Source organism: Procambarus clarkii, chromosome 40, assembly GCF_040958095.1.
Source record: "Procambarus clarkii isolate CNS0578487 chromosome 40, FALCON_Pclarkii_2.0, whole genome shotgun sequence".
NCBI lineage: Eukaryota > Metazoa > Arthropoda > Malacostraca > Decapoda > Cambaridae > Procambarus > Procambarus clarkii.
Genome location: NC_091189.1, coordinates 19,740,763 through 19,754,861, shown reverse-complemented (window position 1 = coordinate 19,754,861; position 14,099 = coordinate 19,740,763). Strand labels below are relative to the sequence as shown.

The following is a 14,099-nucleotide window of genomic DNA, read 5'->3' as shown; positions in this document are numbered from 1 at the left end:
TCTAACGTGAAGACCTCCTGGAATTTCTTATTCGGCTCATCACGCACTTACTTCCTTGTCGTTTGTAGTGAATCTGTCTGCCCCTATCCTCAGTTTCATTACCTGTTCCTTCACTGTTGTTTTCTCCTGATGTGGCTGTGCAGCAATTTAGGTTAAGTCTTTGCCTTGCTTGCTATGTTTTTTTCATATTGCAATTCATTTCCAGGTACTGATTTAGGTTTCCGTTTTCTAGCTGTTCTTCCAGCATATTTTTATGATAAAAAAATTTGTTTACTTGCTTTCAGTTATTTTGTTTATATTAAAATTGAATTTGCTGAATCCTCCTCCTCTAGAATTTGGGACTAGCTGCGCAGGTATATGCTTGTGTGAACGGCAATCAAGTTGTGACCAGAGTAATAGGCATTTGTATTCATTACGTTACCATCTTGATACCTGGTGAGATACCTGCTTGATGGGATTCTGGGAAATCTACTCCCTAAACCCAGCCCGAGACCAGGATTGACTTGTGAGGGCTTGGTCCACCAGGCTGTTGCTTGGAGCGGCCCGCAGGCACACATACCAGGCGGACTGGTATCCACAGCCCGGTTGGTCCAGCACTCCTTGAAGAAAACTACGTAGTTTTCTCTTGAAACTGTCCACGGTTGTTCCGGCAATATTTCTTATGCTCGCTGGGAGGACGTTGAACAACCGCGGACCTCTGATGTTTATACAGTGTTCTCTGATTGTGCCTATGGCACCTCTTCTCTTCACTGGTTCTATTCTGCATTTTCTTCCATATCGTTCACTCCAGTACGTTGTTATTTTACTGTGTAGATTAGGGACCTGGCCCTCCAGTATTTTCCACATGTATATTATTTGGTATCTCTCTCGTCTCCTTTCTAGTGAGTACATTTGGAGAGCTTTGAGACGATCCCAATAATTTAGGTGCTTTATCGCGTCTATGTATGCCGTATATGTTCTCTGTACTCCTTCTATTTCAGCAATCTCTCCTGCTCTGAAGGGGGAAGTGAGTACTGAGCAGTACTCAAGACGGGACAACACAAGTGATTTGAATAGTACAGCCATTGTGATGGGATCCCTGGATTTGAAAGTTCTCGTAATCCATCCTATCATTTTTCTGGCTGACGCAATATTTGCTTGGTTATGCTCCCTAAACGTTAGGTCGTCGGACATCATTATTCCCAAATCCTTTACATGCTGCTTTTATACTATGGGCAGATTTGATTGTGTTTTGTACCCTGTATTATGTTTAAGGTCCTCATTTTTACCGTATCTGAGTACCTGGAATTTATCACTGTTAAACATCATGTGATTTTCTGTTGCCCAGTCAAAAACTTTATTAATATCTGCTAGTAGTTTTTCAATGTCTTCAGCAGAGACACTGAAATTTTCATACTGATTTTTGTGTCATCTGCAAAGGATGACACGAAGCTGTGACTTGTATTTTTGCCGACAAAAACCGACTATCTGATATGAGAATAAGGAAAAGCAGTGGATCAAGGACAGTACCATGAGGTACAGAGTTTTTAACTGCGCTTGAACTCGTATATGGTGGGCTGTACGTTGCTGTTCATCATTGTGAAAATAAAGTCTAGGTTGTTTTCTTTTCCAGTTGATTCTACTATATGCTGGTTTAAGGCACATCTGTCACACATTCGTAATATTCTCTCATATATATGTGTATTAGTTACAACCTCCCACTGTTGGTCCTGTAGTTTACAGTCCACAAGTAAGATGATGTTTGGGGCTGGGAAAGATGGGGGGTGGGGAGCTGGGGAGGGGGAGCTGGGGGGGGAGCTAGGGGGGGGGGAGCTGGGGGGAGAAACAACGGGCAAAGAAGAGAGAAAGAAAAGAAAAACCAAGGTAAAGAAGAAAGAAAGAATGTAAGAGATGGAAGAGGCGACGGGGCGAGGAAGGCGGACAAGAATGAGAGTTCTCCAACTTTACTGCTTGATGACAATGGTCCAGGCTTTATGGGGAGACGAACACCTTGTGTAGGAAGGGGGGGGGGAGGGAGGGAGGGAGAGAGGGAGGGAAAGAGAGAGAGGGAGGGAAAGAGAGGGAGGGAAAGAGAGAGAGGGAGGGAAAGAGAGAGAGGGAGGGAAAGAGAGGGAGGGAAAGAGAGGGAGGGAAAGAGAGAGAGGGAGGGAGAGAGGGAGGGAAAGAGTGAGTGAGAGAGAGAGAGAGAGAGAGAGAGAGAGAGAGAGAGAGAGAGAAAATAGAAACACGAGCAGGAATAGGAACTATGAGGAGAAAGCACCAAGTCACTACGCCTATATAGCACTTGGAAGGGGGTCAGGATAAGGATTTAGGACGGGACGGGGAGGGAGGAATAGTATCCAACCACTTGGACGATCGGGGATTGAACGCTGACTTACGTGAAGCGAGACCGTCGCTCTACCGTCCAGCCCATGCGATTGGGCAGAGAAAAGAGCAGCAGAAGATGACTAAGATGATGTAAGAGACAAGAAGCCACATGAAAAATAAAGAGAGAGAGAGATAACGAAACAAAAGAGCATCGCACAAAAATCTCTTTCAAGAGTACCACAAAAGAGGAAGCTGCCACAACACAGCAAGAGTGGCACACAACACAAGACGAGGCAGCGTGGATTTAGAGACCTCCTGCCTCTCACAGCTGCCTCTCATGCCGTGGAAGACGAGCAAAACGCCGACGTGGGCAAATACACACAGACATTCGGGAAAGCCTTCGACACACGTGTCCATTTCTTCCCCATGTGCCCATGGGACAAGAGCCCGCGAGGACGAGAGAAACAGTTGGGGGACACTCTTCACAAGTTGAAGAGATGATGGCTCTTCAATCTTCAACCCAAACCACAGTGTGCTGTACATTCTGGTTTCTTCTTGAGATGATTTCGGGGCTTTAGTGTCCCCGCGGCCCGGTCCTTGACCAGGCCTCCATTCCCAGGAAGCAGCCCGTGACAGCTGACTAACACCCAGGTACCTATTTTTCTGCTAGGTAACAGGGGCATAGGGTGAAAGAAACTCTGCCTATTGTTTCTCGCCGGCGCCCGGGATCAAACCCGGGACCACAGGATCACAAGTCCAGCGTGCTGTCCGCTCGGCCGACCGGGTCCCCCCGAGCCGGTCGGGGTATCCGCATCTGCAACCCATCCTCCGAATTGACAGTACGGTTAGATACTAAGTGTAATAAGTACATTTCCTGACTGTCATACATAGTACACATTTGCACTTATGGGGCTGTTACATTTACCTCCCCATTTATTCTTCTCGTTTTCTGTTAAGATATTCAGAATTTTAGGATGAAGTTTTAAAGTTCAGTTCGCTATACACAAGTTTTAAATATCAGGAATTTCTTTTTCAGTTTTACTAAACAATAGAGATTTTATACAAAATTTGAGTTACTTTACAATTTATTGAAATATTTTAGTTTAGTTTTGTTTGTTTTATAAAACTGTAATACCAATATAGCTATACGCTAAGTAGTAACTGTAATTAAGAAGCAATAAAATGCTTATCTTAAAAAACTAAGACCGTTAGGTTAGGTCGTGATTTTCTATTCAGCTTTTCAGGTAAACTCAAATATTCCCAATATATTTGACAGTACGGTTTAATACTAAGTGAAAATAAGTACAATTCTTGACTGTCATACATAGTACATAATTGCACTTATGGGGCTAGTCTGCGTCGACGTCGCTGCGTCGATGAGGCTGCGTCAACTCATAATTGCGTCTAAGTCCATTTACCTCCCCATTTTTGGAGGACGGGCTGGCATCTAACGAACATTTTGTAGAAACGTTAAGTGTGGTTCATCATGCATTTATTGAAAGTGAGTTTTAACTGGCTTTGTAGAGGAAAACGTTCTATTTTGTGCATGTTTAGACAATATATACTCGATTAGTAATCTATCTTGTGTTGGTTCTGAGGATCCACGTCCCCGCGGCCCAGTCTCTGACCACTCCTATTGTTGATCTGCTCAACCAGGCTGTTGGTCTACCTTGTGCCTATCTTGTGTACCTTCCTGGGATCAACGGCCCTGCGACCCTGTCTCCAACCAGGCCTCCCGGATGAAGATTTGGTCAACCAGGCTGTTGGACGGGTTGCTCGTCGCCTGACGTATGAATCACAGCCTGGTTGATCAGGTATCCTTTGAAGGTGTTAATGAACAAAATCGTGCGTTGTATCCTCTGAGAAATACAGTCACAGTAGACACAATTCACAGTCCCCGTTGTGAACAGTTGTCAACCGCGGTATGAACTTCCTCCAATAGGCCTACTTACTAATAATAGGCCTACTTACATATATCACAGGTGAGGCTAAAACAAATTATTGTAAACCTGTCAAGCGATCTTAACTTGTGCCAGGATTCAACGATTCAACAAGCATTTACTCTCTACTGACGAAACCTGTACATCATTACTCGACCTTCGGCGGGTTTGTTTACATTAAACAGCTTACGAGCGCGGGAACTTCCCAATCAAATGTTGTTATAAGTAAACTTCGAGTGCTTCCCAGCTCAAGCTGCTTAATATATGTAAACAAAGCCGCCAAAGACTGAGGACATTTTTCGAATTTACCAGAGTAAATTTACCACTTTCTCACTATTACTACTATTTTCTGACTATTCTCACTATTACCACTATTTCTCACACATCTATCACTATTTCTCCAGTGGTCTCGACGAGGACATGAAGCCGGCGGCTTGCCAAATGTCCCTCCGTTTTTCAAGCTGGGGTTTTAAAATTCCGTAGTGGAGCTGGACCAATTCTCCAGTTCCTGGAGCACCGGTCACGCTCCAGCGCTAAGAACAAACAAAACTGGGACATAAACCTGGAGCAACAGTTCAACATGCATTTGAATTCAAATTTGAACGGTTTAAGTGCTATATAGTCACACTGGATTCTTGCAGGGCCGGCGTTTGATCCCCGATGGTGCAAGGGGTTTGGCACCTTCATTCCCTCCTCATATTCCGGCTCCTTATCCTCATATTCCGGCTCCTTATCCTCATATTCCGGCTCCTTATCCTCATATTCCGGCTCCTTATCCTCATATTCCGGCTCCTTATCCTCATATCCCAAGTCCTATATATTCACACTGGTTTAACTGCCTTATCATTCCTCTCCTCCCAGTTCTTACCGGTTAAGTCCATCACCAGCAAATTAATAAATAAATGAGTTAAAGAATCGACATTCCCAGGTGGGCGCCACACCAAGCACAGATCTCATCATATCCTCAGTACCTCCTTCACAAGTTCCTTGAGAGTGAGCAACGGTGGTGGCCGGGTTGGCGAGGAAGGCCCGCGCTCCCCTCTTTTGTATGTCCGTCCGGTGAAGGGCTCAGGTGTCATGTTCACTCCCAGGGACGCATCCTACCTACCTACCTTGTGTCTACCAGGTGGAGGTTCCGGGGATCACCGGCCCCGCGGCTCGGTCTCGGACCAGGCCTCCCAGTTGGTCGTCTGGTCAACCAGACAAGCTATGATGTGTGTGCAATGTTGTAACAACATTGCAAAATTAAAGATTTTAGCTACTCAGGACGAAGTGTCCATGTAGCACGGGCTATGGTGAGCCCGTAAAGTGTGTACAAGTCGCAGAGCCCTTATGGTGTACAGTGGGGGCCCTGCAGCTTGCCTCTCTCTTCCCCGCCTCACTTTGTCACAGCGTGTTCGTTGCGGCTAGCATAGAGTGCCTATTTATCGGACCCTGTCTTATACATTAACCCTGGATCGTTCTACAGGGTGGTCATTCTACAGTCCTGTGTGAGCACTCCTGTGACCCATGCACCTCAGCTTCCTATGTATGGGTATGTACTCTCACGATTGTACTCGTCTAATTGTGCTTGAAGGAGTTGAGCTTTGGATACTGGTCCCGCCTATCAAGTTCCTGAGTCTATTGGAGTTTGCCTCTACCACTTTGCTCTTCAGTGTATCTTATTTGTTAACTACTCTGGCACTGAAAAAAATTATATCTAGTGTCTGTGTGGCTCATTTGGGAACCAAGTTTCCACCTGTGCTCTCTTATGCAGATACCTCCCGTATTAGTTAAATTTTATCTTCCCTGTCAATTCAACTGATAATTTTATGTATGGAAATCATGTCTTCTAACTCTTCTGTCTTCTACTGACGAGAGGGTCATGTTGCCTCTCCTATTAGCTCGTGCCTCTTAGTTCTGCGACCCGTCTAGAGGCATACCTTTGAACCTTTTTCCAACTTCAGCTAGTGCGTGACTAGATATGGACTCCACAGTGAAGTTACATACTCCAAGATTAGTAACACACACACACACACAGCATTAGTGAGCAGGGTGCAAGAAAAATTAACACTACCCCTGGAATTATACATTTATTGATGTGGGGGAGTAGTGAGAGTTGATGTTAATATTAAGGTAAGCAGGCAACTAAACTGTTCAAACACCTGGTATTACTCCCTCGGTGCGTGTCAAGTGCTAAATGCCAAATTGCCGACTGGGTCTCGGCGTTGGTGATTCTTCCTAACAGCAAAATATGCCAAGACCTTCCTTCCTTCCGCCCCACGTATAGTTTATTATTATACATACAAATTACATTATTATAAAATATTCTACCATCGCATCAAATTATTCTACGACCAATTTCAGGAACAGGAACCTGTTGAACAGCTTGTAGGAAGGATCTCTACAAGCACAATTAATAAATCTCGCTACTCTTAGCGGAAAGGCGTGTCCTAGGTGTTGAGTGAACACCTTACCATTGAAGTCCATCTTCACTAAGCCACGAGGAACCTAAAATTAAATTAACTTCTTATCTCGAATGTATGTGGCTGGGTTATAATCATATTAAAAATTCCACTGGTTGCCTAAAGTGTGGCTGTGTGCGTTACAGTTAGTTACAGTGTGTGTTACAGTACAGTTACAGGAGCCCCTCAAGCTGGGGCTCCTGGTGTGTGTCCTCGGAGCTTGTGATGGCTGTGGACACACGCACACGGCGTCCTTAACGGCCACACTCTATGTTCTGGATTATTTCTGGAAATATTGGACTAACGCTTAGCGTAACAAGCGCCTTCTTTTGGTAATTACTTAGCGTAACAAGCGCTTTGTTTTGATAATTACTTAGCGTAACAAGTGAGGAAATATATACCAACTTATCTCTCATCGTTCTAGGATATTTCTGTCCAGAATATTTGGGAATATTGGGGAGATCAGTTTCTCCTCTCATATAGTTTTATTTATAGGTAAAATATGTCTTCATATATTGTGTTATATAGTAGTAGTAGTAGTAGTAGTAGTAGTAGTAGTAGCAGTAGTAGTAGTAGTAGTAGTAGTAGTAGTAGTAGTAGTAGTAGCTAGGCATCCTTCAGTCTCGGGAGACTATGGAGCTGCGCCCTAGTTGTCAATCCTGGTGCAGCGTCTGGTGTGACTGATGAGGCCAATCCGAGAGTGGCAGTCCATCCCACACCGAGCACAAACGAAGTCCGATTCTGGTCTGTCTTCCTGGCTACCGGCTTTCCTTCTCTGTCTCTTTGCCTCCGATTCCTTGGCAAGTGACTCCTTGGCAAGTGACTCCTTGACAAGTGATTGTGTTATATACCATTGTGGATAATACTCCTCTATGGGTTTGTGTATCAATTATTTTACCTGCAATTTATTCATCTTAATTTTACTCCACAGGAATGAGCCGATTATCCAGACGTGTCCCTGACACTCCAATTGTTCCCTCATTACAAGATATTGTTGATGGTTATAATAAACATTAACTGGGCTTATTCGAGTTCCTCCTTGAAGTGTAACAACATTAGTCACAACGTCTATATTTATACCTGTTTTAGTAAAATGTTCCACATCACTAAAACGTTAAACCAATTAGAATCTAGACAAAGGGTGAGGGAGAGTGGGTTGCCCACCCACATCCCCGCCTCGGCCCTAGTGTAGGGTGGGGAGGTGCCAGCACCCGTCTGCTGGCACCTCTGGTCATCACACCACACACACACGCACGCGTACCTTGCTTGTAGTTACCTTATGATGGTTTCGGGGCTTAGCGTCCCCGTGGCCCGGTCCTCGACCAGGCCTCCTGGTTGATGGACTGGTAAACCAGGTTTTTGGATGCGGCTGCTCGCAGCATGACGTATGAATAACAGCCTGATTGATCAGGTATCCTTTGGTGTTTATAGAGTTCTCTCTCTTGAACACTGCGAGGGGTCGGCCAGTTATACCCCTTATGAGTAGTGGAAGCGTGTTGAACAGTCTCGGGCCTCTGATGTTGATAGTTCTCTCTCAGAGTACCTGTTGCACCTCTGCTCTTCAACGGGGGTATTCTGCACATCCTGCCATGCCTTCTGGTCTCATGTGGTGTTATTTCAGTGTGCAGGTTTGCGACCAGCCCCTCTACTATTTTCCATGTGTAAATTATTATGTATCTCTCCCGCCTCTGCGCTCAAGAGAATATAGATTTAGGCTCTTTAGTCGGTCCCAATAGTTTAGATGTTTTACTGAGTGGATTCTAGCAGTAAAGGATATCTGCACGCTCTCCAGGTCAGCAATTTCTCCAGCTTTGAAAGGGGCTGTCATTGTGCAACAGTACTCCACTCTAGAGAGCACTAGTCGTGAAGAGTATCATCATCGGTTTGGCATCTCTGGTTTGTTAGGTTCTTGTTATCCAACCTATCATTTCTTGGAGATATCACGGCTACTTTATTGTGTTCTTTAAAAGGTAAGGTGTTCCGACATGAGTACACCCAAATCCTTTACATTGCTTTTTCGTTCTATGTTATGATTTGCCTGAGTTTTGTACGTGGTTTCCGTTTTTATATTTTCATTTTTTCTGTAGCGCAGGAGCTGGAACTTATTTTCGCTAAATATCATATTATTTTCTGTAGCCCACAGAATGACCTGATTCACATCTGACTGTTAGTTTGCCGTGTCCTCTATGTTGTCTACTCTCATAAAAATCCTAATGTTATCTGCAAAGGATAATACAGTACTATAGGTTGTGTACTTGTCTCTGTTCGATATGAGAATGAGAAAAAGTACTGGAGCAAGCACAATACCCTGGGGGACTGAGCTCTTCACGGTTGATGGACCGTATTTTATTTTGTTGACTATTACACATTGGGTTCTGTTAGGAAATTGAAGATCCATCTGCCTATTTTTCCGATAATTCCCTTTGAACGCATTTTGTGTGCAATAACACCATGGTCACATTTGTCGAAGGCTTTTGCGAAATCTGTGTAAATTACATCAGCGTTTTGTTTGTCTTCCATAGCATCTAATGCCATGTCATAGTGGTTCAGCAACTGTGACAGGCAAGAGCGCCCTGTTCTGAAACCATGTTGTCCGGGGTTATGGAGATGCTGTGATTCCATGTATTTTGTGATTTTATTTCTTAGCATTCTCCCAAAGATTTTTATGATGAGTGATGTTAGTGCTATCGGTCTTTAATTTTTTGCCTCTGCCTTATTTCCTCCTTTATGGAGTGGTGTTATCTCTATCTATCCCTATAGAGGGAACGACGTTCCCGTTCCAATCTGCATCTCTTTCTCTTTTTTCTTAGGGGTATGCGGTTTGAGCTTATTTCTAGTACTGAGCTTATTTTTCCAGGCGTTGGTTCAGGTTTGCATTTTCTAGTCGTTCTTCCCAGCATATTTCTGTGAAGTCTTCGTTTATTTACTTCCAGTTTATCTGTTTATTGTTGAAATTGAATTTGCTGAATTCTCGTCCACTGGGATTTGGGAATGGTTTTGCAGGTCTACTCCCCCTGCTTGTCAGAACTTCAATTGAGTTGTAATCTGAGCAACACACACTCTTACTCGTAACAAGTAAGAACGCAAACAAGTATACGCTCCCTGTTCTTCAGCCCAAGAATTATACGCAAATACTTGTACCTTGAAATTGAACCTCGGAATCAAGGGAAGGTAACCGCAAGGTAAGGTAACCTTGTTGAACGGGTGCTCAACAAGTGGAATAAAACTGTCATCCACATTTCCGTGGATATAAACAGTTTAATTTTTGACAGCAGTAGTTTCTTCTGGAAACTTTTCTAGTCTAGTCTAGAAACTTTTCTAGAAACTAGTCTTATTAAGACTACTCAATAGCTCGGTTGATAGCGCTTCAGCCTCACACGCGTGGGGTCCGCGGTTCGAGTCTCCTAGAGTCCCGGTGAATGAAAGAAGTGGAATGCTCCAAAAGAAGTTGTGGAAGCCATCTCCCTCCACAACTTTAAGGCCGAATTCGACTCAGAGTTTGAACGTCAGAATAATTCAATTGTAACACAACAGGTGCAACAAGGCTGGTAGGCGGGGCCTAGAGCTAGAGCTCACTCCCCCCGTAGCCACTGATGGGTTAGTACCGACGTCTTTAGAGCTTGACGGACACACCGCCGTCACCGCTACGGGCCAGCTCTTGATTAACCGCAGTTTGCGTATGTCAGCCTCACAGGACAGCTACAGGCTGTACCCTGCCCGTCCTGCCTGAGGTAGCTCCGAGGATCAAGAGTCCCCAAGTCCTGCCTCCTGGTTGATGATATATCTTGCCGTACCTTGCGATCTCTTGAGGTTATCTTGTGATGATTTCGGGGCTTTAAGAGGTTATCTTGTGATGATTTCGGGGCTTTAAGAGGTTATCTTGTGATGATTTCGGGGCTTTAAGAGGCTATCTTGTGATGATTTCGGGGCTTTAAAAGGTTATCTTGTGATGATTTCGGGGCTTTTTAGTGTCCCCGCGGTCCGGTCCTCGACCAGGCCTCCACCCTCAGGAAGCAGCCCGTGACAGCTGACTAACACCCATGTACCTATTTTACTGCTAGGTAACAGGGGCATAGAGTGAAAGAAACTCTGCCCATTGTTTCTCGCCAGCGCCCGGGATCGAACCCGGGACCACAGGATCACAAGTCCAGCGTGCTGTCCGCTCGGCCGACCGGCGATTACCACCAAAATAGCACAGATTTTGCAGCCAAATTATCCAGCCAAATTATCCAGCAACAAGGATGAAGGTGAATAAGACCTGGGTATTACCATCTCTGTCAACACTATTTTGTTCCAAACACTCAAGACTAATAGAAGAGAAATTACTGAATAACAAAGGCCTGAAAGCACCAGAATAAAAAAGCTATTATTTTTTTCAGATCCCAAACCTATGTTTATGGGCAGCACAAAACGTCCACCAGACGTCAACTATTAATTTATAAATGCTTACCTTTAACTACTGTATTCTACAACATGAAGGAAACTCACCGAGTACAATCTATTAAATTTCATTAACAAGTTTTGATGTTATCATCAGAGATAACAAATTTGAAAGATACAAGTTCATTTCTTGTTTTTAAATAGTTGGATGGTGGAAGTTCTACCTTCTTTCCGAACTCTCCCCTCTTTTTCTCCTAGTAATTCATATGATCTTCCTACCTGTTGATGATTCCGAGGATCAACGTCCCTGTGGCCCGGTCACTGACCACACCTCCTGGATGCTGGTCTGATCAACCAGGCTGTTCGATGCTGACGTATGAGTCGCAGCTCCCCCTCTTTATTGCCTTTATTGCCCCCCATTACTCCTATTCCCCTACTCCTCGATTCTTTCTTGGATTTACTCTATCCTCAATATATCCTCAGCCCCATTCCCACCCCACTTGTAAAAACAAAAACAAAGCTCACTATACCTGCTTGATTGTTGTTGTTGTTAAAGATTCGCTACCTGGAACAAAAAGTTCCAAGTAGTACGGGCTATGGTGAGCCCATAGACCTGCTTGATGGGGTTCTGGGAGTTCTTCTACTACCCAAGCCCGGCCTGAGGCCAGGCTCGACATGTGAGCCTGGCCCCAGGCCATCCTCACTTATAATCCAGCCTCTCCGTCATCTTATCCTGTTCTCCCTCAGCCCTATCCCTCAGCCGTCCTGCCCCGCACTGCCTGGTGGTGTGTGTAAGCGAGTCTCACAAATCCCTCCAGGGGCGTCCCTTGCAATAAAAGTGGGAAGCACCTGTGGTGGCAGCGGGAGGAGGCAGGGGCCCTTGACCGCCTGGGGAGAAGGATTATCCTCTCCCCTAGCCGCAGGTGGGGAGAGGACCTCTCTCCCCACCCTCCTGAACACGCGTACAAGGAACAACGATGCCATTCCCCCTCATAAGGCAGTAGAAGCTGGGAGGAAATATTGTAGTGGGGACATGAGAATGTATACAAACGCGTACCACCACTGTCTACCATCACCGGATACAGCTACCGTCTACCATCACCGGATACAGCCACCATCTACCATCACCGGATACAGCCACTGTCTACCATCACCGGATACAGCTACCGTCTACCATCACCGGATACAGCTACCGTCTACCATCACCGGATACAGCCACCATCTACCATCACCGGATACAGCCACTGTCTACCATCACCGGATACAGCCACCATCTACCATCACCGGATACAGCCACCATCTACCATCACCGGATACAGCTACCGTCTACCATCACCGGATACAGCCACCATCTACCATCACCGGATACAGCTACCATCTACCATCACCGGATACAGCCACTACCATCACCGGATACAGCCACTGTCTACCATCACCGGATACAGCCACCATCTACCATCATCGGATACAGCCACTACCATCACCGGATACAGCCACCGTCTACCATCACCGGATACAGCTACCATCTACCATCACCGGATACAGCCACCATCTACCATCACCGGATACAGCCACCGTCTACCATCACCGGATACAGCCACCGTCTACCATCACCGGATACAGCTACCATCTACCATCACCGGATACAGCCACCATCTACCATCACCGGATACAGCCACCGTCTACCATCACCGGATACAGCCACCATCTACCATCAACGGATACAGCCACCATCTACCATCACCGGATACAGCCACCATCTACCATCACCGGATACAGCCACCGTCTACCATCACCGGATACAGCCACTACCATCACCGGATACAGCCACCGTCTACCATCACCGGATACAGCCACCACCAACAGCAAGACAACAACTTTAACTTCGTGCGCAGGAAAACGGAGACGAAAACTTGTAAAAAAAAATAATAAAACACAAAACAAGGAGAAAAACAAAAGTTAAATCTAAAAAAAAAATAAGACGGAGAAAATGAACAAAGGCGTAACAAATATTAAAGAAAAAGTACAGAACACGAAAATGCTTGCAAGAGGACAATGCTGAGAAGTACAATGTGTGGGGGAGAGGGGAGGAAGAGGAGAATGAGAAGGAGGAGAAAGAGGGAAGGGAGAATAGGGGGAGGAAGAGACAAGAGAGGCTGCCAGAGGCCAACAGACCCACCACAGGGAGCAAGAGAAGCCGCCCCTTACCTTGAGGTTACCTTGAGGTTACCTTGAGGTGTTTTCGGGGATTAGCGATCTCGCGGCCCGGTCGTCGACCAGGCCTCCTCGTTGCTGGACTGGTCAACCAGTTCAGCTGTTAAGAGTACAACAATATTCCATCCTAGAGAGCATTAGAGGCCGCCCCAGGGAGGCTGGTGACAAGATAAACATCACACATCTTTAAGATCTCGGAGAGAGAGGGGGGGGGGGGTAAGGACGGTAGTTGGTGCCTTAATTAAGGCCAGGTGTCTACCTGCCTTGACCATGGTTCCGGGAATCAATGTCACTGCAGCCCGGTTTCTACGTAGTTATTTGACGTATGAATAACATAAATAATGTGGATATTTTATAGAGTGGATTCTAGCGGTAAAGGATCTCTGCACACTCTCCAGGTCAGCAATTTCTCCTTCTGTGAATGGGGCTGTTAGAGTGCAACAATATTCCACCCTAGAGAGCTCTAGTGTCTTGAAAAGTATCATCATTGGTATGGCGTCCCTTGTTTGGAAGGTCCTTGTTATCCAACCTGTCATTTTTCTTGCAGTCGTGACAGCTACTTTATGGTGTTCTGTAAAGGTAAAGTCTTCTGACATGATTATTCCTAGAGCCTTTACTGTTCATTTTTTGTGTGTGATTTGACTTTTGTATATGGTTTCCGGTTTTATATTTTGTAGTTTTCTATATCGCAGCAGATTCACCATTAAACATGTTAGTTTGGGTGGCCACTGAAAGATCTCATTAATTAACATCAACTTGAAGGTTTCCTGTGTTCAACGAGATAATGACTCCACTCTGGTACACTAGTAATACA

The 14,099-nt window shown here is 45.3% G+C and overlaps 1 protein-coding gene across 1 annotated transcript; it reads left to right on the top strand.

The window, feature by feature from the left end:
- The first annotated feature begins 12,110 nt into the window (after positions 1-12,110).
- LOC123751454 (uncharacterized) lies at positions 12,111-13,034 on the top strand. Its single transcript, XM_069338481.1, has one exon. The coding sequence runs from the start codon at positions 12,111-12,113 to the stop codon at positions 13,032-13,034; it is 924 nt and encodes a 307-aa protein (XP_069194582.1).
- Positions 13,035-14,099: the final 1,065 nt, after the last annotated feature.

Coding starts and splice junctions, on each gene's coding strand:
- LOC123751454 (XM_069338481.1), top strand. CDS start 12,111: ATGTATACAAACGCGTACCACCACTGTCTACCATCACCGGATACAGCT.